We start from the raw sequence: 25,389 nt of genomic DNA, 5'->3' as shown, positions 1-25,389 counted from the left end.
GATACTCCAGTCTATCAAAAATATCATCCATCCACTGGATAGGTGAACTGTTCGACAGTTGCCAGTAGTGAGGACTTATGACTCCTTTTTGTGCTTCTTTTATTACCATGGAGGAGTAGATTGGAGCAGCTGGTCGCGCATGAGCCTCGACGCTCCATTCAAGGTCTATGGTGCCGAGATGGATAGCCAAGGTCTTGGCTATAATCTGCACTTCTATATATGATGAATGGAGTGACAAGGTGACCTGTTGCTCCATTCAATCCCTTCTGTCTGCTATTTGAAGACTATAAGACTAATGAAGGCAACAGTTTGTCAATTTAGAGGTTGGTCCCCCGAAAGAGGGCACACAATCCGAAACGTGCGTTGGGCCCGTGGCACCGCAGGTCTGAGGTAATTACCTTCCATTATTATGTTTCTTTTGCCAATAGATCTCTTCACTACCTTTTGGTGATTCACACTGGTAGTTTTACTATTTTGTATCGATCTGGTAATTACCTGTTATTTATATGGACACGTTATTAAAAATAGGCATCTTGAACTTACCTCTGTTCCTTGGACCTGCAGTTCTACCTGCTTGGTAGCAGTCAATGTCTGATCACCTTGTTTGATTTCTTGTTATATACTTTTTTAAATAAAAATATTATATTTTAATGGTTGTTTGATTCATTCATGTGCATTGTTTCTCTATATGTTCTATACATTCATGTGCACTGAATCCTGCTCTATTCAATCCCCCTATGTGGGCACAGGTGTTTTTAGTTTACCCAACACTGTGCATTGTTGTCTGCATCTGATTTAATTTACTTCATGAGATCTAGACTCTATATTTCTCTTAATACATCCCAGAACTGTATTTGCCTTTTTCGCTGCTGCATCACACTGTTGACTCATGTGCAGTCTGTGATCTATTAGTGTAACCAAGTCTTTTTCACACTTGCTGTTGCTTAGTTCTATTCCTCCCATTCTGTAGATGTAATTTTTGTTTTTCTTGCCCAGATGTAGAGTCTTGCATTTCTATTAAATATCATTCTGTTATTCGCTGCCCATTGTTTAAGCTTATCTAGATCCTTCTGAATCCTTTTTCTGTCTTCTCTAGTGTTAGCTATCCCTCCTAACTTTGTGCATAATCTGCAAATTTGATTAGTTTACCTTCAGTTCTCTTATCTACATCATTTCTAAAAATGTTAAACAACACTGTGGCCAGGACAGAGCCTAGCGGAACCCCACTTTAAACACTTTTCCAATTGGATGTGCAACAATTTATAATCCCTCTTTGAGTACGATCACTGAGTCAGTTATGAATTCACCTAACTGTAACCTTATGAATCCCATACTTGATCATTTCTTCAATAAGGATAGTATGAGATACTTTATCAAATGCTTTGGTGAAGTCAAGATATACTATATCTACTACATTTCCCTGATCCACCCAGTCAGTGATTCCATCATAGAAGGACATTAGATTAGTCTGGCATGACTTGTTTACTACAAACCCATGCTGGCTCTGGTTAATTACTGTATTATTATCCAAGTACTTACATGCTGTTTAATAATTTGTTCACATATCTTTATTGGTATAGAAGTAAAGCTCACTGGCCTGTAATTTCCTGGCTCCATCTTCTTTCCTTTTTTTGAAGATGAGGCAATATTTTCCCTTCTCCAATCTTCTGGGACTTCTCCTGTTTTCCTGGATTTTTCAAAGATTCTGGCTAGAGGATATACATGTTTCTCTGCTAACTCTTTCAGTACCCTAGGATGCAATTCATCTGGACTAGGAGATGTAAATTAGCTAAGTGTTCCCTTATCATCTCTCTGTTCATGGATAGAGTGGATTATTTTATTCATTTGATGGCACTGTGAAGATCAGTTGATGTTGCATTTGCTTTCTTAGAGAACACAGATGCAAACTAGGAATTTAAAAGTTCGGCCTTCTCAACATCATTTTTGACTACTTTACCCTTTTTATTTTCAGCCTGTAAAAATCTTATAGCATCTTTGACTTTTCTTTAGCTTTTGACATACCCTCAAAATCCATTTTTACTAGTGATGAGCGAATATACTCGTTACTCGAGATTTCCCGAGCACGCTCGGGTGTCCTCCGAGTATTTTTAGTGCTCGGAGATTTAGTTTTCATCGCCTCAGCTGAATGATTTACAGCTATTAGCCAGGCTGAGTACATGTGGGGGTTGCCTGGTTGCTAGGGAATCCCCACATGTAATCAAGCAGGCTAGTAGCTGTAAATCATCCAGCTGTGGCGAAAAAAACTAAATCTCCGAGCACTAAAAAAATACTTGGAGGACACCCGAGCGTGCTCGGGAAATCTTGAGTAACGAGTATATTCGCTCATCACTAATTTTTACTACTTTTGGTCTCCATTGCAAGCCTCACTTCATTACTGGCTTTAGATCTTCTAAGTCTTGCCCTGCGTTCCCTGTAGACAGCATTATATTCTTCTTTAGATATTCCCCCCTCTTTCCATTTCATATACATTTTTTTTTCTTCGTTTACAAGTAATTTAAGTTCTATGTCCATCCATCCTGGTCTCTTTAAATACTTCCATTCTTCCTTCTTTTAGGGATTGTTACCGATTGTGCAGTGAGAATTTCATTTAGCAAAATCTCCCATCCTTCTTGGACATTTCTGTTCTTTTGAACATCCAACCATTGGACCTTTCCTACCCTCTTTCTGAGTCTATTAAAATCTGCCTTTCTGAACTCTAACCTTAAGGCCATGTTCACACTTTGCGGGTTTTACCGCGGATCCGCAGCGTTTCTGCAGCTGCGGGTCCGCAGCAGTTTCCATTGCGTATACATTTACATGTAAACCCTATGGAAACCGCAATCCGCTGTGCACATGCTGCGGGAAAAAACGCGCAGAAATGCAGCGGTTTACATTCCGCAGCATGTCACTTCTTTGTGCAGAATCGCTGCGATTCTGCACACATAGGAATGCATTGATCCGCTTACTTCCCGCATGGGGCTGTGCCCACGATGCGGGAAGTAAGCGGATAATGTGCAGATGTTACCCGGGGTGGAGGAGAGGAGACTCTCCTCCAGGCCCTGGAAACCATATTTGTGTGTAAAAAAAAAAAGAATTAAAATAAAAAATAATGATATACTCACCTCTCAGAGCTGCACGCGGCCGTCCGGTCTCAGGGTTGCTGTGCGAGCAGGACCTGCGGTGACGTCGCGGTCACATGACCGTGACGTCACGAAGGTCCTTCTCGCACAGCATCTTTGGAACCAGACCGCCGCGTGCAGCGCCGAGGAGATCGGGACGAGGGTGAGTATAAACCATTTTTTATTATTTTTAACATTACTATTGATGCCGCATATTGCTGCATATGCAGCATCAATAGTATAGGAGTAATCCCGCAGCGGAAACCGCAAAACAAACCACGATAAATCTGCAGGGATAACCGCAGCGGTTTTGCCCTGCAGATTTATCAAATCCGCTGCGGGAGAACCCGCAGAGGACCCCGCAAAGTGTGCACATAGCCTAAGTCCTCGCTGCTCTTCCTCCTCTTGTAATCCAAAATTCAAGGATAGCATGATTGTTGCCACCTAAATTTCCAGCCACCTTTTACTTCCTCAACCATTTCCTCCATGTTGGTAAGAATTAGGTCCAAGATTGCAGATCCTCTTGTTCTCTCTTCTACCTTTTGAAAGATACAGTTGTCAGCAAGAGAAGATAAGAATTTTCAGGTCCTAGTACTTTTGCCTGAGAAAAATTCCCAACAAATATCAGGATAGTTAAAATCTCTCATGATCACGATGTCGTACTTTTTTGAGAACAGAGACATCTGTTGTCTAAGGCTTGGCTTGTCACTCTCCACAAGTAGAAACCTTACCCCTTAGACACCAGTCTACAGCCTCTCACCTAGCCAAGTCAGATCCCATACTTTATACTGATGAGGGGAAAAACCCTGAAACATTGTGCCTGCAATTTGAGATTCTGATTTGACTTTTACCCTAAGTCATATTGCAAGGCTCGTTAAAGAGTCGATATTGACTTTTAGAATTGCTCCTTCCAAAAGATGGCGCTAGAAATTGTCTCTTTCTCTCTGAAGAGACAATTTGCATATTTGATATCCCAGAGGAGCATGCATGGCTTACAAGTCTCCTCATTCTGACATTCCAGGCTTGGCTTGTCACTCCCCACAAGGAGAAACATTACCCATTTAGGTGAGAATATTTCAAGCTTGGAATAGCCCTTTAAATATAACAGATCCTGAGTCGGCTTGCTGTATAATTAGACCCAGTATGTGCAAAAAATGGGGAAATTGGATTGTAATCTCGTGAGGACAGGGACCTGCTGCCATCCCTTGCTTGGGTTGCTCGTTAGTTGCATTGAATGTGGCAAAACAGGGATGCTGTGAAACAATTTTTCACAACAAAAAAAACATAAAAAAGAAGATTCCGTCTTTTGTGTCTTTTGAAGTTCTGAAATGTCGACTAGCGAGAGCCCAGAACAAAGGCGTGAAATGATGTGACTACAGGCAGCGAGTATGTTCTCAATAACAACGGCATAATTATCCTGGCTTTAAACTTGCGGTCCCTTTCTCCCTTTAATAACACGGTGTATTGATGTATCACTTGTGCTAATTGTCCTCCTGTATAAGCAATTATTTTTCTTTTTTTTCCCTCTCTTTCTCATCAGTGACAGCCACTGACTGTGACTCCGGCGTGAACGGGGAGTTTTCATACTTCACTCTGAGCCCTGAATTCAGCATATCCGCACAGGGCACCATTAGCCCAGCACGGCGCTTGGATTATGAGAGGCCCAGTCATCTGTACGAGTTTGTCATCTTGGCGATAGACCACGGGGAACCGCCAAACACCGGGACGGCCACCGTCAGAATCCGGGTTACCAATCTGAATGACGAAGCCCCAGAATTTTCCCAAACAATGTCAGTAGAGTCTTTTGTTTTTCGTCTTGTACATTTTTTTTTTGCTTTCTTGTTAATTAACCCGGTATGGGTCATCATTATCTATAATAGCCATCTGCCATAAAAAATGAAGTCTGTGTCGCACATTATTTATCAATTTATTCACCAACCCTGCACATTAACCCTTTATTTACCCAATTTCCGACAGTTAAATAATGTCCATTAACTTGGATTCTTTAAAAAAAAAAAAAAAAACTCCGAAAGTGTAATTCCTCATGTCACCTGCGGGGGCAGTGTAGGGAAAGTGATGACATGCTGCTGATCTTCCTAATGAGTTTACCACAGTACACATTGATGGTATATCCACAGGATATGCTATGAATATCACTTGGTTTTTCCTAATCTTTCTCCCACTTGCTGATGGGGGTCTCCGGTTGCTCCATCCACAAGGAGAGAGGTGGTCCCATGGGTGTGTCTCTGTCCATTCACTTCTTTACAACAGTAGAGCAAGCATTCGGGACCCCATTTCTGTAAATACATGAGGGTCCCAGACATGACCACTCCACCTTCAATTTGTGGGTAATGCCCCAAGTAGCAATTCCCCAAATGATCAAAATCCCTTACATTGGCTGCAGTAGCAATGAGACTAGTCATTTTAAAACATCGTAAGTCGTTTTAAAATTATTTTAAAGATCCTAAATGGTACCAGTAGACAGCGCCCATGTCTCAGTGGCCATAAAATCCTGCAGTCTGATTGGCCAATCCAAAATTTTCTTGGCCACAAGTTTATTTGGATTCATATGAGATCAATAATGCTTTCTAGTAGTCCAGGATAATAAAAAAAGCTGCTTTTTTCCAAAGAAATAGTGCCACCACTGTCCTCAGGTTGCAAGCGGTACTACAGTCAGCCACATTTATTTTAAAGGAGCTGAGCTTCGAAACGAGACACAACCCATAGACATGGGAGGTGCTGTTGCTGGAATATAGCAGCTATTCTTTTCTATCGTCGAACAACGTGACTGCACACCACCCCCTGAGATAATGGTGATGGTGGGTGTACCACGGACCAAAGTGAAATATGATAAACCGGATTGTGATTGCTGGTAATTTCAGTACTGAGATCTCCCCACAGCTCAGGCCCCGCATTGGTTTTCTATAGGATTGCCCCCAGCGCTTGGTCCTACATGGACGCTGATTACTTTCCCTGTATAAATGTGTCTTACCTGGAAATGCTCTGTAAATTACAATGGCTCCATATAAGTGGGGGAATAATTGGCCTGTTCAGATATTGATTATGGTATTTTCATTCTTCACTTCTGCTGCACAGTATTGATCCGAGTCACTGCCTCACTAAACACTCGCCCTGAAAATAGAGAATGGATGGAGGCAAAAATCTAAAAAATACCGAAAACTAAGAAAGAATCTCAATACAAACTGTAACCTGGAAAAATGTAGACATGGATCTATAGCATCCAGGGTAAAGTATATAAATTGGCCTAAAACGTTTACAATAAAAAACTGACTTAATTTTATAAACCTTATTATTTCCACCATAGTAAAGGATGACACAGGATTATGTAACGCTTGGTCCAAGAAATGAATGTTCAATCGCATAATCACAAATGTAAAAACAATTTATTTTTCATAAAGGGTTAACTAACTTTATTCATACTGTGCATTATTTATCCTGTACTGACCCTGATTTACATCCAGAGCTGCACTCACTATTCTGCTGGTGCAGTCACTGTGTACATACATTACATTACTGATCCTGAGTTACATCCTGTATTATACCCCAGAGCTGCGCTCACTATTCTGCTGGTGCAGTCACTGTGTACATACATTACATTACTGATCCTGAGTTACATCTTGTATAATACTCCAGAGCTGCACTCACTATTCTGCTGGTGCAGTCACTGTGTACATACATTACATTACTGATCCTGAGTTACATCCTGTATTATATTCCAGAGCTGCACTCACTATTCTGCTGATTTAAAGTTTCTGTAGGTGCAAAGCAATTGCAGATCTCGCATGTATTTGCCCGGCTTCTTTGTATCCAGGCTGTGTGGTGTCAGAACTGTACACACCTTTTAATTTTGAAACATTATTTTAATTTGGAGTTTTAATTTAAAGAGGAATATCTCTAACATGGAGTCCTCACAAATTGTCGAAAATCATGGCGAACAGTCTGAAGGACGCCTTATGAAGCGTTCCAATGGGAAACCTGGGCTTAGGCTCCAAACTTTCTATATTTTAATTGGACCTTAGTTTTGGGGCTGCACCTTCACCCCTGTCCCGGACTTGTCAGATGATGAGAAGTTTATTTTTATGACAGTCGGCTCCTCTCCCGTCTTCCTTGGCTCTGGGCAGCTCTTTAGTTTTATGCCTTTAAGTTCTTATTTTTCCCCTCGATTAACGCACAGATTTCTGTATTCTCCATCCCTCGTCCCCCTTTTTCCGCCTCCTTCCCATCGCCCCTGCAGCTTCTCTGTACGCTGTTTGCTATAGATACGATGGTGGCCTATTTTTTTTTCTTAAAATCCTTCTGCGTCTTCAGAGACCTTTCCGCGTAATGTTCAAACCTCCCATCTCTCTGTTCTTCTTCGTTTTACGGCTTTAAAACTGTCAAAGCTGGAATCGATTTGCTCGTTAAGACTCTAGGCTAAGACAGTGGCCTCAGGGCTGTAATTTATTGTTGAGTGGCTGAACAAAATCACAGTGTTCCCATCCCCTAATCTAGGGCATTAAATGAGACTCTCACAAATAAATATATATATATATCTCCCAGTCTCTTTCGATTTGCAGCGGTGCGGCGTAGACAGAGCGGACGTCCACTTGCCGTGACCGTTGGTAAAGCTCTTCATTCCTACAGGCTTTCATGTCATTTGCTGTTTCATTCCTTTTTTATTTATTTTTGAAACATCGTTTTATATTCATCCACTATATTATTGAAATTTTTTTTTTTCACTTATTTTTTTTTTTTTTTATTGAAACAGACATAAATGTGACACGAAGAAAAGGAAAATAATTTCTCGAGACTTGATGGAGGAGAAGCGCTCTGTGTATTCAGACGCCATAAAAGATATTCCAGCATCTACTTAACATTACAATCATATTTTTTAAAATTTTTCATTTATTTTTAGTTCCGGATGAGAACTATTATAATTTTCAATTTAAATTCCATCCTTTACGTGGGACTGTCCCAAGTTTTATCATTTTTTTAAAATTTTTTATAGGGTTGTCTACAATTATTATTGGTGTTTTATGAAACATTTTAAAGGTGTTGGAAACTTTAGAAAAGTTCTTTTGAAATATCCTGTTCTCAATTATTAAAGGGAGGGGAGTCCCATATTTTAGGGTCCTTGACTCTTAGTTGGAGCTGCAAAAAACGAGAAAAGTCAACTGTCTGGAGGATCTCCAAGGTGCAAGCTTGTGTAATACTTTTTCTCACCTGCGGTGGCACTGCAGAGAAAGTGAGCAGAATCTTAATTTGCATGTGATCGCCATGATCAACTTATCATAAGAAGGTAGTAACAAGTAAAGCTTCCTCAATGCAAGACCCTTCTAACGATCTTTTAAAGTAAGATACCCTGTTAATTAGTTTTTGGTATTTTTTTTTTACATTTAGCAGTAATTATTCCCACCCCTCAGTCACTTATACTAATAAAGTGTTAAGAAAACCAGAAAAGAAAAGAAGCCTGTTGAAAAGAAAAAAATGGTCTATGGACAGACAAATGTTAAGAAATGTTCTCAGAGAAAAACAATAATGTTCTTCTATTTAGCTCCTTTAAAGGTTAGGAATTAAGAAAGTAATAAAAATTGTCTTCTTTCAAGAACAGTGCTACACCCGTCTACTGGTTGTGTTTGGTATTGCAATACAAACTCATTTACTTTCAGTGTCGCTATAGCAGTCGCAACCAGTGAAGAGGTGTATCCAGGAGGCACATAAGCTTGGTGGTTCCACTTCAGTGAGGTCCCCAAGCATTGGGGTAATCACAGAAAGGCTCAGTACTTTATCAGTGACCTTCCCTTGAATGGCAGTGTTATGTTTTCCAGGCAGTTACACCATGGGTTCACCAGAATAATCCCCATATTTTGTCTCTCTCCAACCTTTTTCTCTACGACCTAGAGGGTCCCCATTCTCCACCCAACTGGCGTAATGATAAATTCAGATGTCGGTGAACCGCAACATATGAGGGTTTCTTGCACCAACCTCAACAGCCCATGAGGCTGTTGAGGTTGGGTTAGGAGACTCATGGCCAGTCTGGACATCATGGCCCAATCTCAAATGTCTGACTTTAGCCTCTTCGTGCATGGAGAACCCAACTTTCCACTTGTTTCCAACTCTTAAGCTACTTTCACATTTCCGTCTTTTGTGTGACGTCGCAATCCGTCGATTTTTGAAAATGCAGGATCCTGCAAAACAATTTGCAGGATCCTGCATTTTCCCATAGACTTGTATTGCCGACGGATTGCAAGGTATGGCCACACGTTGCGTCCGTGGTGCACTGGATTGCGTCGGGTTTTGGCAGACCGTCGTCACAGAAAAACGTTCAAGGGAACGTTTTTCTGTACGTCGCATCCAGTTTTCCCGTCTGCGCATGCTCGGCAGGAAATGACTCTCTCTGACTCTTTCCTGCCCGGCAACGCAGACGGAAATGTGAAGCCGACGCTTCGTGACGGGCGACTACCGACGGAAGTGTGAAAGAAGCCTGAGTCCCAGGTACAACTCTGCCATCGCTCTAGTTGGGCTTACCTGGCAAGCTTCTGCCCAGTCTCTGGCTCCTCAAGGGCAGGGTATCCGGTTGGATTTTTTGAGCTTGGACCATTGACTGGCGTTGTCTTACCTTTTGCTTTCTTTGATACCTGTCTTTATGGTTCTTCATACTCCCAATTGCCAAATCTACTGCATTCATTAGCCCAAGAAGCCAAACCTGGCCATAGAAGAGGGAGGGGAAAAATGGCTTATTTGACCAATTTTCCATAATATAATTGTATCCTTAACTGGGCTAACTAGGTAACATGCTTTTTTCTCTACGGTCTATCTTCCAGGTATCGAACATTTGTATCTGAGGATGCCGCCCCCAATACTCTGGTTGCCACAGTGCAAGCGTTCGATCCAGATGGAGATCAAGTCACGTATGAAATATCAGGAGGAAACGGAGAGGGAAACTTTCTTATTGATCCTCAGAAAGGTAATCATGGCTTCCGGACTCAGACACTATGGTGTTTACAGCCTGAGATTGTGTGAGCCGAGCTTCTGAACATACTTATTGATTGAGCCCACCGTCATCTGCCTAAAATCAATCAGTGTCATAGCGAGCTTGGTGGCAGCTGTCAAGGACAGTGGGTTGCGGGATTATAGGAAGACCATGGTCCTCATTATCTGAGATTGGTTTCAGGACCACGGTAAAATCTTTAAGTACTCATTATAATACACATTAATGATAAAGTCATAATTATCTCATCAGGTCTTATCCGTCTCGGCTCGATTCCCCTGCCACGGCTTCATGGGACAGAGTACGTCCTATATGTGACAGCTACGGATGATAATGCTTCGGGGGGTCCTCGCAGCCTCACCAGCACCACCACAGTCATGGTCCGAGTGGATGATATTAATAATAATAAGCCTATTTTTTACCAGGCGAGTCATGCTATGCATAATACAGTCTGACATTTTGTAGTATGTGTTAAAGGGTTCATCCAGGACTTAAATATTGATGATAAGTCATCAGTATCATATTACTTGGGGTCCAACATCCTGCTCCTCCAGCTATTTGCAGGTTTGGATGGTAAAAGGCTCTGCACACCACATAGTGGCCTTTCTCTGGTACTGCAGCTCGGCTCCTATGGAACTGAATGGAAGCGGATCTGCAGTACTGAGATCGGCCAACGCAGTGCGAACCGAGCTGTGCTGTTCCGGCTCCTTACACGACTGCAAAAAGCTGATCAGACCCCACTACTGTGATGTCGAAAACCCATCCTAAGGAGAGAAGAACAATATCTAAGAACTGGATGTCTGATGGGATTTTTGCTCATTTAAAAGATAACCTTGCACCCACCTTTACCCAACTAGTGTGCAGATTATAGCAAGAACGCCTCTGTCCTGGAAAACCAGCCCCCAGGAACGTATATACTCCAAGTAGAAGCCAAAGATGCCGACTCCGGGGTAAACGGACAGGTGAAATATGGGATTGTGCACAGAGAAGGCTCGCTGCCTGCATTCACCATCCATCCAGACACCGGTAACGGCAAAATCATTATCACTCATGTAAAACATATATATATGTATCATTGTAATTCAGTGCAGCATGAATAATGTATCACTATTTCCAATTATTCATATGGTTCTGGCATATTCCCAAAACCGTCATGGAGTATGTGTTCAATACAGAGATGGCCCTGTCTGACCCTGTGATCTGACTTAACGATAAGCCCCTATGGTTCATGCACTCGGCGGATTCATGTGCATTGGATGTGTATGGCGACACACCGAGTCACTGGTTACCTTATGTGTGCGGTACTAAAGGTGCCGCCACATGGTTTTCATCAACAGCTGATTCTTACCTGGGGGAAAGTATGCAAAAAAGATCTCCCCAAGAAGGAAGAACTGTATTCAATGGGAAATTCGTAGTCAAAATTCCGCGCTGCCGCTCGGATGAAATTCATCCCCCCCGCCCGGGTAAAGATCAGTTCCGGCAGAATGTTCTACCGACCGTGTAGTTGTTGTGGATCTGAGATGTGGAGCTGTCCGTGGTGCTGGAACCCATACTGGGTGCTGGCGGCTATCGATGGGCACCATAGACCGTGCAGGGATGAATTTGGCGTATTTGTCTCTTTTCCCTGCAGGTGTCGTAACCACTTTGCAAAGTTTCGATCGTGAGAGAGAGAAGGAATATCCCCTGACTATAAAAGCCACTGACCAGGCCACCGATCCGCTCATCGGGCTTTGTCAGATTAACATTGCCATCCTGGACCAGAACGACAATGACCCGAGCTTTGAAAACAACCGCTATGAATGTGAGTAAGCCTCATATCTGCTCCTAAGATTACAACTAACTCGTACTCCCACTGTCATGTATGTTGCATGTCCCCAATGTATCCAAGTGGGTCACCGCTATAGACAGCCGGAGCTCAGAGCCAATGACACAACCCGTGACCTCATGTGTTTACGTCGTTGCTGGTAACCATCAAGTTATAGTAAAGATTACCGGCATGGTGTCATTTCCTCCCAGATTTCCTGAAGGAGGACACAGCCGTGGGCACCAGCTTCCTTCGCATTGCAGCTCATGATGAAGACTATGGCGTGAACGCAGCAGTTTATTACTCTGTGGCGGGTGACGAGTCGCCTGTGTTTCAGATCAATGGCACAACCGGATGGCTCTACATCAATCAACCTTTGCCAAGGGTACGCAACCAATTTTAGGAAGCAATGTGTATATTTTGCAAGGAGTGTCACAAAGTTTAGATTTAGTAGAGTTAGTCATGGTCAGTGGGCATTGTCCTAGGGTGCAGGAGCCAGGGGTCTCTCTTGGTCTTTATTTTCAGACAGAACTTTTGAGGGCTATGGCAACTTTTTTAATCGCAGCTTAGATACTTGGGGCGTTCATATGTTATTCCGTAAAGCAAAGTGTAGGTAATTAAAGGGCAATTCTCACCTTAAAGAGTACAACATTCCCAAATTCCTGCTTGCCGGGGGGTGGTGCGCTCCTGAATATTGGCATTTCGGGCTGGTGGGATGACTGAGCCACTTGCATGAAAAGTGTGCCCTGCCTTACTAGGAGCAGAATTGGAGCAACTTTGCTTCTGCAGCTTCGGCAGAGCACTGAGGATCTGAAATTGGGGAGATCCCACCAATTTCACAGCAGGTTACCAGCTTGGTCATTACCGAGGAAAATGTCCACCTCTGATAAATTGCAGAAGCGTAGTAACCGAGTCAACGAGCAGTGCAATAGAAAATTACAAAAAAATCCCTCTATTTTCAAGAAAGGAGAGAACTATTAAAAAAGATTGCAAAGTTTCTTGGTTTTTCAAGCACTTTGCAATTGGAAAAAAAAGCTTTTAATCTTCTTAAAAGTCTTACGAAAATCAAACTCTCTTTTGGAGGAGTATGTAGCTTAAAGAAAAAATCCAAGTACTATAAAAATCGATTTAATCAGCAGTAAAGAGGAGGGGAAATTGTGTTATATGACAATAGGCAGGGAGAGATACTTGCAGAGAGGAACAATCGCCTTAGGTTTGTATGTGCTTTGTTGTTTCCATGTGCCCTACTGGAATTTCCTCTGATGCATAAGATGACCAGTAGCTCTTCTGACAGACGAAGACACATGTTGGGAATGTATAATATGGAGACGATGCTTTATTCTTGCAGCTGATGCTTTTGCTTCAAGTTTAGGGGACATTTTAAGATCTCACAGCTGGTGGCCGGATTTGCGGACAGTCAGGAGGCTCCATCAAGCTGTCAGGTTCATTTTTCTCAGGATCCAACATCTCTATATCTAGACAGGAACATCTGGAGGTGGATCTGGCGCTACTCAAGGAAGGCAGATGTTAGAGATGCCAACACTAAAGCCCAGTGAAGGAATCTCTGGGTAGTTGGTGGTCAAGTCCGGCACGATATCCTGAAGGCTCGAAGGCCTATATATATATTTCCTTTGTTTGTATTAAAGCCTTTTCTCTATTTTAACCCTTTAGAAGTCCATGATAACCCAAGACGTCGTTGTGACGGATGGTGGAAACAGAAGCACAAGGGTTGAGGTTGCCGTTCGAGTCACTGACGCCCAAAATCAGTCACCTATATGGGAAAAGGATAGATATGAAATTATCATCCCCGAGAATACTTTGAGGGATACGCCCATTGTGGTATGATATATTTATCAATATATTATTTAATGAGCAAGCAATAGGATTCATTAAAGTTCTGCTTTTTGGATTGTGAGCTCCTCGGGGGAGGGCTGGAAGGAGACTCCTCCCTCTTGCTATCTTTTGATTGGTAGATGAAAACTTTTGTTGAGAATTTGTTGCAGTGACCTACATGACAGCCATGACTCAATCTCGAATGGTACATTGCTAGGCCAAAGCTATAAAGCAATGCAGAAAAAGGCAAAAATAACATCTCACAATGAATATTAAACAAGCGCAAACATGTTCTTGTCCTAGTTTTTTATGCTTTGCATAACCCAGACGACCAAGCTGCCACGCAGACCTAGAAACCACAGGACCCGAGGTGACCCCTGCTGTTTAGGAGGTGCATGGGTCATTTTCTACAGGCAGAAATTTCAATTTTGAATGAGGTTTTTATGTAGTCGCTCATAAATCTGAATGCTCTCCGCACAATGTGTCACTAGATTCACACATCTCCGAGAGTGCACTTTTTTTGTGTCTTTTAATGCATGAGACACACAGCGGGACTATCACAAATGACTTCCAGGCCGCTAATGTTAAATTTTACATTTTATTTTGCATTACGCAGTGGTTTTCTTAGTCTTTCGACTAAGTAGGACTGCGTTCACTGGTCTGTAGAAGGCCAGGTGCAAACTTGTCATCCAGCGGGACAGAGAGAATTTCATTTTTGCCCCATTTTTACCTTTTTTTTTTTTTTGTAGAACGCCAAATTATAACGCCATAAGTAAAGTGGCATTAAGGTTTTCAGATGTTTTTGATATTTCGGTAAATGTATTTTCCATGCAGACGGTTAAGGCCACATCCCACCTGGGAGACCCCCGAGTGACCTACAATTTGGAGGAAGGACTGGTCCCCGAGAGCAACATGCCTGTACGCTTTTACCTGACTGTGAATCGAGACGACAGTTCAGCTTCTGTATTAGTGGCAGAGAACTTGGATTATGAAGCAACCAAGAACTTCATCCTGAAAATCCGAGCTCAGAACGTCGCCCCGGTCCCTTTAGCGGCATTCACTACAGTCTCGATTAACATCACAGGTGGGACTGTGGTACCCCAGTGTGGTAATGAAATGTTGGGTGGGATAGTTTCCAGTCGGACACTGACTTAATATGTTGAACTTGCAGATGTGAATGACAATGTCCCGTTCTTCAGCTCATCTATATACGAGGCGTCTGTGACTGAAGGGCTCGATCTTGGGACCTTGGTCCTTCAGGTGTCTGCATCGGATCAGGACCTGGGTCTAAATGGGAAGGTAAACTAGAAATATAAAAGGAATTACTAGATTTTTTTAACATGAATATCCAATCTGTACTTTTTTTTTTCATTTTTGCTTTTAACCCAATTGCTCCTGGTAACACCAAAAAATGATCCTGGTGTCCCCAGTGGAGAACATCTGCTTCCAATTGGTGGCAGGATCTTCTGAGGTCTTTCAGGACGCTGAATAAATGATAACGGGATCAATTATCTTCTAAGGAATCGCCTTCTTTACCTTCCAGATCACTTATTCTATCTTGGAAGATCGCAGTGGGGATCATGCCCTTTTCCATATAGATCCCGAGACGGGCAGCATCTATACCGCTGCCGTGTTTGACCGAGAGGAGAAGACTTCATACCTGCTGGAGGTGAAATCATCTGATGGATCAGAATCTGCTAGACCCGGAAAACATGGGCAGCTCAATTCTGGTGAGTGGATAACAGTAATATGGTCAAAGGGTACCTGGTGTCAGGGTAAATAAGGGCACAAGTAGCACACGGGCACCCTAGTCAACCTAGGACAGCATACATTATCTGCACAGGGAGCTCCCCCTAGTGGTGGCAGCAGACAGGATCTTATCATGTATCTCTGTATACAGGGAGCTCACCCTAGTGGTGACTGCAGACAGGATCTTATCATGTATCTCTGTATACAGGGAGCTCCCCCTAGTGGTGACTGCAGACAGAATCTTATCATGTATCTCTGTATACAGGGGGCTCCCCCTAGTGGTGGCAGCAGACAGGATCTTATTATGTATCTCTGTATACAGGGAGCTCACCCTAGTGGTGACTGCAGACAGGATCTTATCATGTATCTCTGTATACAGGGAGCTCCCCCTAGTGGTGGCTGCAGACAGAGATAATATTTTTGCTATGTATATTCCATGAATAAGAGCTATATATCAAGAAAAGATCTCTGACCCCTTTGAAGCTAAATTGAGGATAATTGTGCTTTTGAGTGTATGTGGCTCACATTCGAATGGTTATCAGTAGATTGTGAACAGAATGAGAAGGGACTAAGTAATTTTATAGCTTCTGGCAGCAAAATGGCAAAGCAATCCCCTGAAAATAACACATAATGCATTCCATACTATAGAAAGGATCCATTAAAATGGTATGTATGGCAAATTTTATTCCTATAATAACAAACCTAATAAGAGAATATATATGTGCAGACAGCAGAGTACATGTGCAGCACACAGGGCTGCCGGCTATACAAACAGTGTGAATATATAATGAACGCTGCTGAGATGAATCTCTGTCTGGCTGAAAGGATAGACACTATCAACTAAATGGTCGCATTGGGGGATGAGACCCAAAATATCAACGCCACTGACATAAAAAATCAATTATTCCCGTGTTATCTGTTGAGGAGAATTGATGCTGACGTTCATTTCATCTTCAAGAGATTTGGAATAATGCGCTTGTATAAATTGTTGCCAGCCCCGGGGGTCGGTTCCTGTATCGTCTGCATATTAGTTTTCATTTAACGCTCGCCCCGACAGGCTAAGGAATTGTAGCTGACAGAAATGGCTCATTCAAGCATTTTAATTTCCTGCCTCTTGTCTCTCTAGACACTGCCTACGTGCGCATTTTTATCATCGATGTCAATGATAACCAGCCGTCGTTCACTCAAGGCGCCTACTTCGTAAGCGTGGATGAAGATCAGGACGTCGGATCTGTGGTGGTCACCGTGAGCGCCAATGACCCTGATGAAGGTAGAGGACAAAGTAGAAAAAAAGGAAAAATTGTAAAAAGTTTCTTAAAGGGTAACTCCACCTCAATGACATAATGTCCTTGTAGCCTTGCTACCCAGGCCCTTGACCTCCCAGTGAATGCATACAAAATGTGTCCACCCAAGGACCCTACTTTGAAAGCAAGATGGTTCAAGATAAGTGCATGTAGTCGAGACCTCCAATTATAGAGCCCTTAAAATACCCCCAATTCATACTGTCGTGTCATACCTAAGCCCCTTGGACAATACGACATTGTATCCCCTATGTTCTTTGAAGTGGTAGACGTATGCCATTACTGATTTTAGGAGTGATTTAACCAGATTCGGAAATATTTCCATACCATTACCAACATGTCCGTGCCTTCATAGGAATGAATGCCAACATCCGATACCAAATCACAGCCGGGAATATTGGCGGAGTGCTAGATCTGAACCCAGAGACCGGAGCGATCCTTATTGTCCACCCCTTGGATTACGAAGACGTTAAGGTCTATGTGCTCACCCTGTTGGCCTCCGATGGTAAATGGGAAGATTTTGCCACTGTGACGATCAATGTGTTGAACAAAAATGACGAACCCCCAGTCTTCTCGTTAAATGAGTACAGAGGAAGTGTGACCGAGGAATTGGCTGATTTACCAGTGTTTGTTCTGCAGGTAAGTTCCTACATGGAAGGCAGAATTTGAGCTAAGAGTCTATGCTGTCCCACTTACTTAGAGTGGATCAAATTGCACCAATTCAATTGAAAGTAGGTTGCAAGTTGTCTTTAACGACTTCTTTTCACCGTTTTTAGGTTTCAGCCACCGATCCAGATCACGATCAGCCAGGAGGGATCATGTATTCTCTACATGGAAGTGGAGCTGAGAACATATTCACCATTGACGAGAAGACTGGAAGCATCTTTGCCGTGAAGCCATTGGATAGAGAAGAACATGCAGTTTGGAGATTTGTGGTACTGGCTACTGATGAGGAAGGCGATGGACTCACGGGATTCACAGATGTGATCATCTATGTGCACGACATAAATGACAACACCCCACAGTTCATCTGTTCCCTTAACATATGCAACTCTAGTGTGGTAGAACACGCTCCACCCAATACTTCCATTATGGAGATGTCCGCCATAGACCTAGATGACAGAAACGATGCACTAAATGCTATTCTGACCTACTCGATACTGTCCAGTCCAGTAGATGTATTGGGCCTTGAAATGTTCAACATAAATCATAATACTGGAACCATTTACACGGCCAAGGGTAATCTCGATAGGGAAAGGAACTCTTCTTTCTTACTTCTGGTTGAAGTTAAAGATGGCGGAGGTTTGTCATCCACCACTACAGCCACCATCACCGTTTTAGACACCAATGACCATGCACCAAAATTTACTCAAGAAACTTGGAAATCCACCATCTTGGAGACCAGCTCAGTCAACTCCACTGTCCTCCGAGTCTTTGCAGTAGATGAAGACGTTGGTGACAATGCTCTTCTCACTTTTAGCATTGTTGATGGAGATCCAGATGAGAAATTCTCCATCGAAAACCCAATGAAAAGCCACCAGGCAGAGATTAAGCTCAAGAAGAAATTGGATTATGAAAATCCTCAAGAGCGTTGGTTCAACCTCAGCATTAAAGTAGAAGATAAAGACTTCTCCAGCATTTCCCACTGTGTGATAGTGCTGCAAGACGCCAATGACAACGCCCCGATCTTCAGTCCTTTACTGACGAAGGTGGATCCTTTTTATGAAAACATAACACTCGGCACTATCATCGCCAATGTCATGGCAACCGATGTCGATTCGGGAGAAAATGGGCAAATTTCTTACAGTATTGCACCAGAATCGGATGTTTTTGAGGAATTTTTTGTTGACCAAGAAGGCTACATAACGGTATTAAAACCACTGGACAGGGAAGTCCTAGCCACTTATAGTTTAGTCATTTTGGCTACTGATAAAGGTTCTCCGGCTCAAACCGGCACCATGACTCTTCTCCTCTCCCTGTTGGATGTAAATGATAATGGCCCCATGTTCGATGGGATATACCTGCCCGTAGTTTGGGAAAATACCGACTTCCCTCAGACCTTGCGGTTGAACGACAGCTCTTATTTATTGCACGCAGTTGACCTGGACTCTCCGGAGAATGGGCCACCCTTTCGGTTCTCTATACCCAACGACCAGCAAAATTCAACCGACTTCCTGCTGGTTGATCATGGAGATAACACGGCATCAGTCCAGACTCTAAGAGCCTTCGATAGAGAGCGTGAAAAAGAGTTTCACCTCCACATCATCATTACTGATAGAGGACGGCCACAAATGAGCGCCACGAATATGCTGACCATAACCATCGGTGATGAGAATGACCACAGTCACCAAGCTGGACACAAAGAAGTCTACATTTACGTCCATGGAGGTAAGAGAAGCATGAGATCATTTGAGTCTCAGGTAACCTCTTCAAAAGCTCAGGTGCTTTGTTTTTCCTCCATGCTTTGCACTGCAGTTCTGCTTGTTCACGTTGGCTTAAATGTACATGCTGGAAGTCGCTACAAGGGGAGAACGATTCATCCACACATTCATAGAAATGGGCCCCTTTTGTATGCCCCTGACTCAGATTGCTCCAGAAGCTTTTTCCATTTCTTTGTGTTTGGTCGCAGATTCCTGTGATTGATCCTATTCTTCTCTTTTTTCCTTAAAGTAAATGAAAAGATAATGAACGAGCATTTGGTTCCTTCTAGAATCCACCCAGACTTATTCCTCATCCGCCCGGCGTACACCCGTCTGGCATTTCACATTATATGGGTTTTTTTCTCGCCTTTTAAATCACCTAAAATAATGACTCCCTCATCCCGTTCCTCTCCGGCTGTTGCTCTACATGTCAGTAAAATGCCATTAATCCCGTGTCCTGTCTCCAGTTTGGTGTCCCCGTTGCATTATTTTGCATTTATTGGCATTCAGATGTGGCGGTCAACCTTTTGCTCGTTTCTCTAATTTTCTGAAACCATTAATCTTGATGTTTTGCTCCCCTGGAACGTCAGACCCTGCTCGATGGATATATACTTAGTCTAATAGCTGGAGACGGCTCTAATGTTATGCGCTTTGGTGCTGCGTACCCGCACTTGATTATATGGAGCGCTAGCGCAGCACGGTGACAACATCTACACCGGAGATAAAGGTCGGCTCACAAGCGGCTTTGTTGTTAGAAATGCAGAACGCGTTCACACGCTGTAAATATGTAGTTGTGAGAGATGCAAAAAAAAATTCAGTTGAGTTAAGTACTACTTTTCTTTTTTTTTTTAATAAAAGGATCATAAATCCAATCTCCAGAGCAATGGTCTCCGACCTGTGGCTCTACAGCAGTGCAAAACTACAACTCTTAGCATGCCAATTCACATCCGCTGAATGGATTTTCTGCTGTTCACACACAGCGGATAAACTAAAACTCCTGCACGGAAAATTAGGAAGGTGTTACTTATTCTCAAGAATCCTGCAAGGAAAAAGCAGCAAGTCAGCACAAATGTCACACATGATGATTTTCACATACCTCTGTGATGATGTGCCTCTTACCCCTGAAGTGCAAAGTTTCATCCCTCTGGCACTCACCGAAAAATGTTTATTGCTAAACTGCATCTTTAACCAAACCCGGTCCTTTTAGTTGTCCAGTGCAGAAATGAGTGCCCCTTAGTAAAACTAACTACGAAACCCCTTTCATGGCCACCATATAGCATGAATCCCTAACGATGCCCCCAGAGTACCCCCTTACGCATGATGTCCCCTACAGTGCCATCTCATATTATGATACCTCAACAGTGCATGTCCCACACAGTATGAGGCTCCTCAGTGTCCCCCCACACATTGATGCCCTGCAACAATCCCTACACACATGGTGTCCCTCAAAGTGTTCTCCCACACAGTACACTGTGTTCCAAATTATTATGCACATAGAGTTTAGGAGTGATAAGGTTAGAATTTTTTTGTTTGTCATTTAAACTCATTGATGGTGATGTGTGTCAGGGCTTTTTATATCACTGAAAGCAATTGCAGATACCTGTGCAAATTAGTTTGGCAGGTGTGTCCACATAAAGGCAAGACTACTTAAGAAGGCTGTTCCACATTATTAAGCAGCCTACATTTTTTGCCAAAATGGGAAAGAAAAAGGATGTGTTGGCTGCTTAGAAGCAACAAATTGTGGAGTATTTAGGTCAAGGCATGACTACAATCAACATTGCCAAGACACTTCATCGTGATCATCGCACAATCAAGAAGTATGTAGCTGATTCCCAGCACACACGTGTGCGTGCTGATAAGGAAAAATTGAGGACTCTTTCCAACAGGCAATTGCGTAAGGTTAAAAGAGCAGCTGCAAAAATGCCTTGTCATAGCAGCAGACAAGTTTTTGAAGCTGCTGGTGCCTCCAACGTCCCCAGAACAACAAGATGCAGGGTCCTTCAGAGGTTTGCAGCTGTGCGTAAGCCATCCTGTTGACCACCTCTATCCACTGCAACAAGCAGAAACGGCTCCAGTGGGCCAAACGATACATGAAGACTGACTTCCAAACTTTTTTGTTCACCGATGAGTGCCGTGCAACGCTCGATGGTCCAGATGGATGGAGTGGAGGATGGACACCCCATGAAAACACGGCTAAGGCGCCAACAAGGAGGAGGTGGAGTAATGTTTTGGGCTGGAATCATGGGGAGAGAGATTGTCGGCCCCTTTATGATCCCTGAAGGGGTAAAGATGAACTCCATAATCTATGTGGAGTTTCTAAAACAACACTTCCTGCCATGGTTCAAGAGGAAGAACCGTGTTTTCCGCAGCAAGATCGTTTTCATGCCTGATAATGCACCGTCTCATGCTGCAAAAAACACATCTGCATCTCTGGCTGCTATGGGCATAAAAGAGGACAAACTTATGGTGTGGCCACCATCTTCCCCTGACCTCAACCCCATTGAGAACCTCTGGAGCATCATCAAAAGGAGTGTCTATGATGGCGGGAGGCAGTTCACATCTAAGCAACAGCTCTGGGAGGGTATTCTGTCCACATGCAAAGCAACTGAAGCAGAAACCATCCAAAAACTGACAAATTCAATGGACAAGAGAGTTCAGAAGCTTCTTTTGAACAAGGGGTCCTACGTGCAAATGTAACATCTCCTAGAATAAAGTTTTCACCTGAAAACTGTTTGATTTCATTTTGTAATAAGCTGATAATGCTTATAACTTCACAATTGACCATTTTTTTGTTCAAAATAAAAAAAAAGGTTGAAAACTCTGCTGTGCATAATAATTTGGAACATGCATTTTGAGTGTTTATTTTTTTTTTAAATATACTGTTTTCATAGGCAGTTTTTTCCAAAACATTGCAATTATACTAGAATAGTAGATGACTGGAAAATAACAATGACTGCAATTCAGATAGGTAATTTAGAGAAAATATAAGGAAATATTATTTGCATAATAATTTGGAACACAGTGTATGATGCTCCTCAGTGTCCCCCACACAGTGTGATGCTCCTCGGTGTCTCGCCACACATTGATACCCTGCAATACTCCCTACAGACATGGTGTCCCTCCAAGTGCCCCCCCCACACAGTATGATGCGCCTCAGTGTCCCCCCACACAGTGTGATGCTCCTCAGTGTCCCCCCACACAGTGTGATGCTCCTCAGTGTCCCGCCACACATTGATACCCTGCAATACTCCCTACAGACATGGTGTCCCTCCAAGTGCCCTCCCACACAGTATGATGCTCCTGTGTCCCCCCACACAGTGTGATGCTCCTCAGTGTCCCCCCACAGTGTGATGCTCCTCAAGTGTCCCGCCACACATTGATACCCTGCAATACTCCCTACAGACATGGTGTCCCTCCAAGTGCCCCCCCACACACAGTATGATGCGCCTCAGTGTCCGCCCTCACATAGATGTTCTGCACCACTCCTTACAGACATGGTGTCTCTCAGAGTGCCTTCCTCAGTATCCCCCCACATTGATGCTCCGCAGCACCCCCTACACACATGGTATCCCTTAGAGTGCCCCCCAAACAGAATGATGCTCCTCATTGTCCCCCCATACATTGATGCACCACAGCACCCCCTACACACATGGTGTCCCTTAGAGTGCCCCCCAAACAGAATTATGCTCCTTATTGTCCCCCCTACAAATTGTGTCCCTCGTAGTTCCACCACATAGTAAGATACTCCTTAGTGTCCCCTCACAAATTAAAGCAACACAGCACCCACTACATACATGGTGTCCCTCAGAGTGCTCCCCCATACAGTATGATGCTCCTCAGTGTCCCCCCACACACTGATGCCCCACAGCACTCCCTACACACATAGTGTCCTTCAGAATTCCCACCATACAGTAAGATACTCCTTAGTGTCCCCGCCACACATTAATGCACCACAGCACCCGCTACATACATGGTGTCCCTCAGAGTGCCCCTCCAAAGTGTAATTCCCCCAAAATACCATGTGCTCTACAGTGCCTCCATTGAGGGTCCTACGTATCATTGGTGCAGCCTGTCAAACCGGAAAAGATAGACTCATATGGTATGCACAACCACAAGAAAATGAAAAAAGTATATATATAAATGTATGAAAACACCTTTATTACACCTCAGAAAACACATTTAAAAACATTTAAAACATGAAAACATATATCCATGCACCATACCCCAAGAACAAATAGAAGTCCCATCAATATGCCAACAATCACATATAAATGCACATAGGTCAACCCATATACTCCAGTTGAATCCTCCTACATGGGGTACCCCTTAGGACTGACTGCCCTGACCTGTGTGTATCCACATTATGCAGAGTATGCCTCAAAATTCCGCCATCAGGGACAGGTGTGCACACTGCTCATGTATACATACACACCGTGCACTGGTTAAGGGGATCATGTCCAAGGCCATCCGAGTCAATACTACCTGTCAGTGGTCAGATGGCCGCAAAAATCAGAGCTATTAAGATGCAACGAGCATTAGTGGCACAGGGTTTCCGGCAAGGGTTAAGTTCCCGGCAAGGGTTAAGTTCCCATAAGGCAGATTGGGGGACTTCCACTTCCCCTGACGAAGCTGCTGCGGCAGCGATACGCGTGGAGCCTGCTCGCACCATACCCCTTCTATTGCTTTTGGCTATTGTGTCGGTCCCCCAATCCGCCTTATGGGAACTTAACCCTTGCCGGAAACCCTGTGCCACTAATGCTCGTTGCATCTTAATAGCTCCGATTTTTGCGCCATCTGACCACCGACAGGTAGTATTGACTCGGATGGCCTTGGACATGATCCCCTTAACCAGTGCACGATGTGTATGTATACATGAGCAGTGTGTATCCACATTATGCAGAGTATGCCTCAAAATTCCGCCATCAAGGACAGGTGTGCACACTGCTCATGTATACATACACACCGTGCACTGGTTAAGGGGATCATGTCCAAGGCCATCCAAGTCAATACTACCTGTCGGTGGTCAGATGGCGCAAAAATCGGAGCTATTAAGATGCAACGAGCATTAGTGGCACAGGGTTTCCGGCAAGGGTTAAGTTCCCATAAGGCGGATTGGGGGACCGACACAATAGCCAAAAGCAATAGAAGGGGTATGGTGCGAGCAGGCCCCACGCGTATCGCTGCCGCAGAAGCTTCGTCAGGGGAAGTGGAAGTCCCCCAATCTGCCTTATGGGAACTTAACCCTTGCCGGAAACCCTGTGCCACTAATGCTCGTTGCATCTTAATAGCTCCGATTTTTCCGGCCATCTGACCACCGACAGGTAGTATTGACTCGGATGGCCTTGGACATGATCCCCTTAACCAGTGCACGGTGTGTATGTATACATGAGCAGTGTGCACACCTGTCCCTGATGGCGGAATTTTGAGGCATACTCTGCATAATGTGGATACACACAGGTCAGGGCAGTCAGTCCTAAGGGGTACCCCATGTAGGAGGATTCAACTGGAGTATATGGGTTGACCTATGTGCATTTATATGTGATTGTTGGCATATTGATGGGACTTCTATTTGTTCTTGGGGTATGGTGCATGGATAGATGTTTTCATGTTTTTAAATGTGTTTTCTGAGGTGTAATAAAGGTGTTTTGATACATTTATATATATACTTTTTTCATTTTCTTGTGGTTGTGCATACCATATGAGTCTATCTTTTCTGGTTTGACATGTTGTTATGTATAGACTTGGCACTGCACCCTTTCATGACGATTCATATATGATATTTGTGCGCCCCCATTCTTTCTCTTTTCTGGTGCAGCCTGTGTGACCCAGACATAAGGGGGCCCATTTCTACCTCCAAAGCGGGTGGAATTGTGCATTATGATGAACTATTGGACTGCATAGGCCCTTAAATTGTTCTTGCACCGGGGCCTCTTCCATCTCCGTCCGCCAGTGCCTCCACTCATGGATACCCCACAGTGCATTCCCCCACAGTATGCTCTCTGTCCTCCACATTTTATATAGCGAACTCATCACTGCTGCTGAGCTGAGATTCAGGCGCACAGGCTTCATGGTGGAGCTGGGAGCCGACAGCTGACGTGTGGACATACCCCCGACCTCCTGGGGCCAACTTCCCAAACCCAGGAATGTCCCACTGAATCTGGGACTCATTGGA

General features: G+C 43.6%; 1 protein-coding gene across 1 annotated transcript in view; it reads left to right on the top strand.

Moving 5' to 3' along the window:
* Positions 1 to 25,389, top strand: part of LOC143807321 (neural-cadherin-like) — a 169,174-nt gene that overhangs the window by 67,763 nt on the left and 76,022 nt on the right. Inside the window, exons 6-18 of the mRNA XM_077288738.1 lie at positions 4,660 to 4,909; positions 9,944 to 10,086; positions 10,363 to 10,535; positions 10,968 to 11,136; positions 11,741 to 11,911; positions 12,127 to 12,299; positions 13,586 to 13,753; positions 14,582 to 14,831; positions 14,919 to 15,046; positions 15,291 to 15,477; positions 16,623 to 16,766; positions 17,153 to 17,436; positions 17,574 to 19,185. Of these exons, the coding sequence (XP_077144853.1) occupies positions 4,660 to 4,909; positions 9,944 to 10,086; positions 10,363 to 10,535; positions 10,968 to 11,136; positions 11,741 to 11,911; positions 12,127 to 12,299; positions 13,586 to 13,753; positions 14,582 to 14,831; positions 14,919 to 15,046; positions 15,291 to 15,477; positions 16,623 to 16,766; positions 17,153 to 17,436; positions 17,574 to 19,185 (3,852 nt within the window). The remainder of the gene's footprint in view (positions 1 to 4,659; positions 4,910 to 9,943; positions 10,087 to 10,362; positions 10,536 to 10,967; positions 11,137 to 11,740; positions 11,912 to 12,126; positions 12,300 to 13,585; positions 13,754 to 14,581; positions 14,832 to 14,918; positions 15,047 to 15,290; positions 15,478 to 16,622; positions 16,767 to 17,152; positions 17,437 to 17,573; positions 19,186 to 25,389) is intronic.

Source organism: Ranitomeya variabilis, chromosome 2 (assembly GCF_051348905.1).
Source record: "Ranitomeya variabilis isolate aRanVar5 chromosome 2, aRanVar5.hap1, whole genome shotgun sequence".
NCBI classification, from domain to species: domain Eukaryota; kingdom Metazoa; phylum Chordata; class Amphibia; order Anura; family Dendrobatidae; genus Ranitomeya; species Ranitomeya variabilis.
This window is presented reverse-complemented; position numbering and strand designations above follow the sequence as displayed.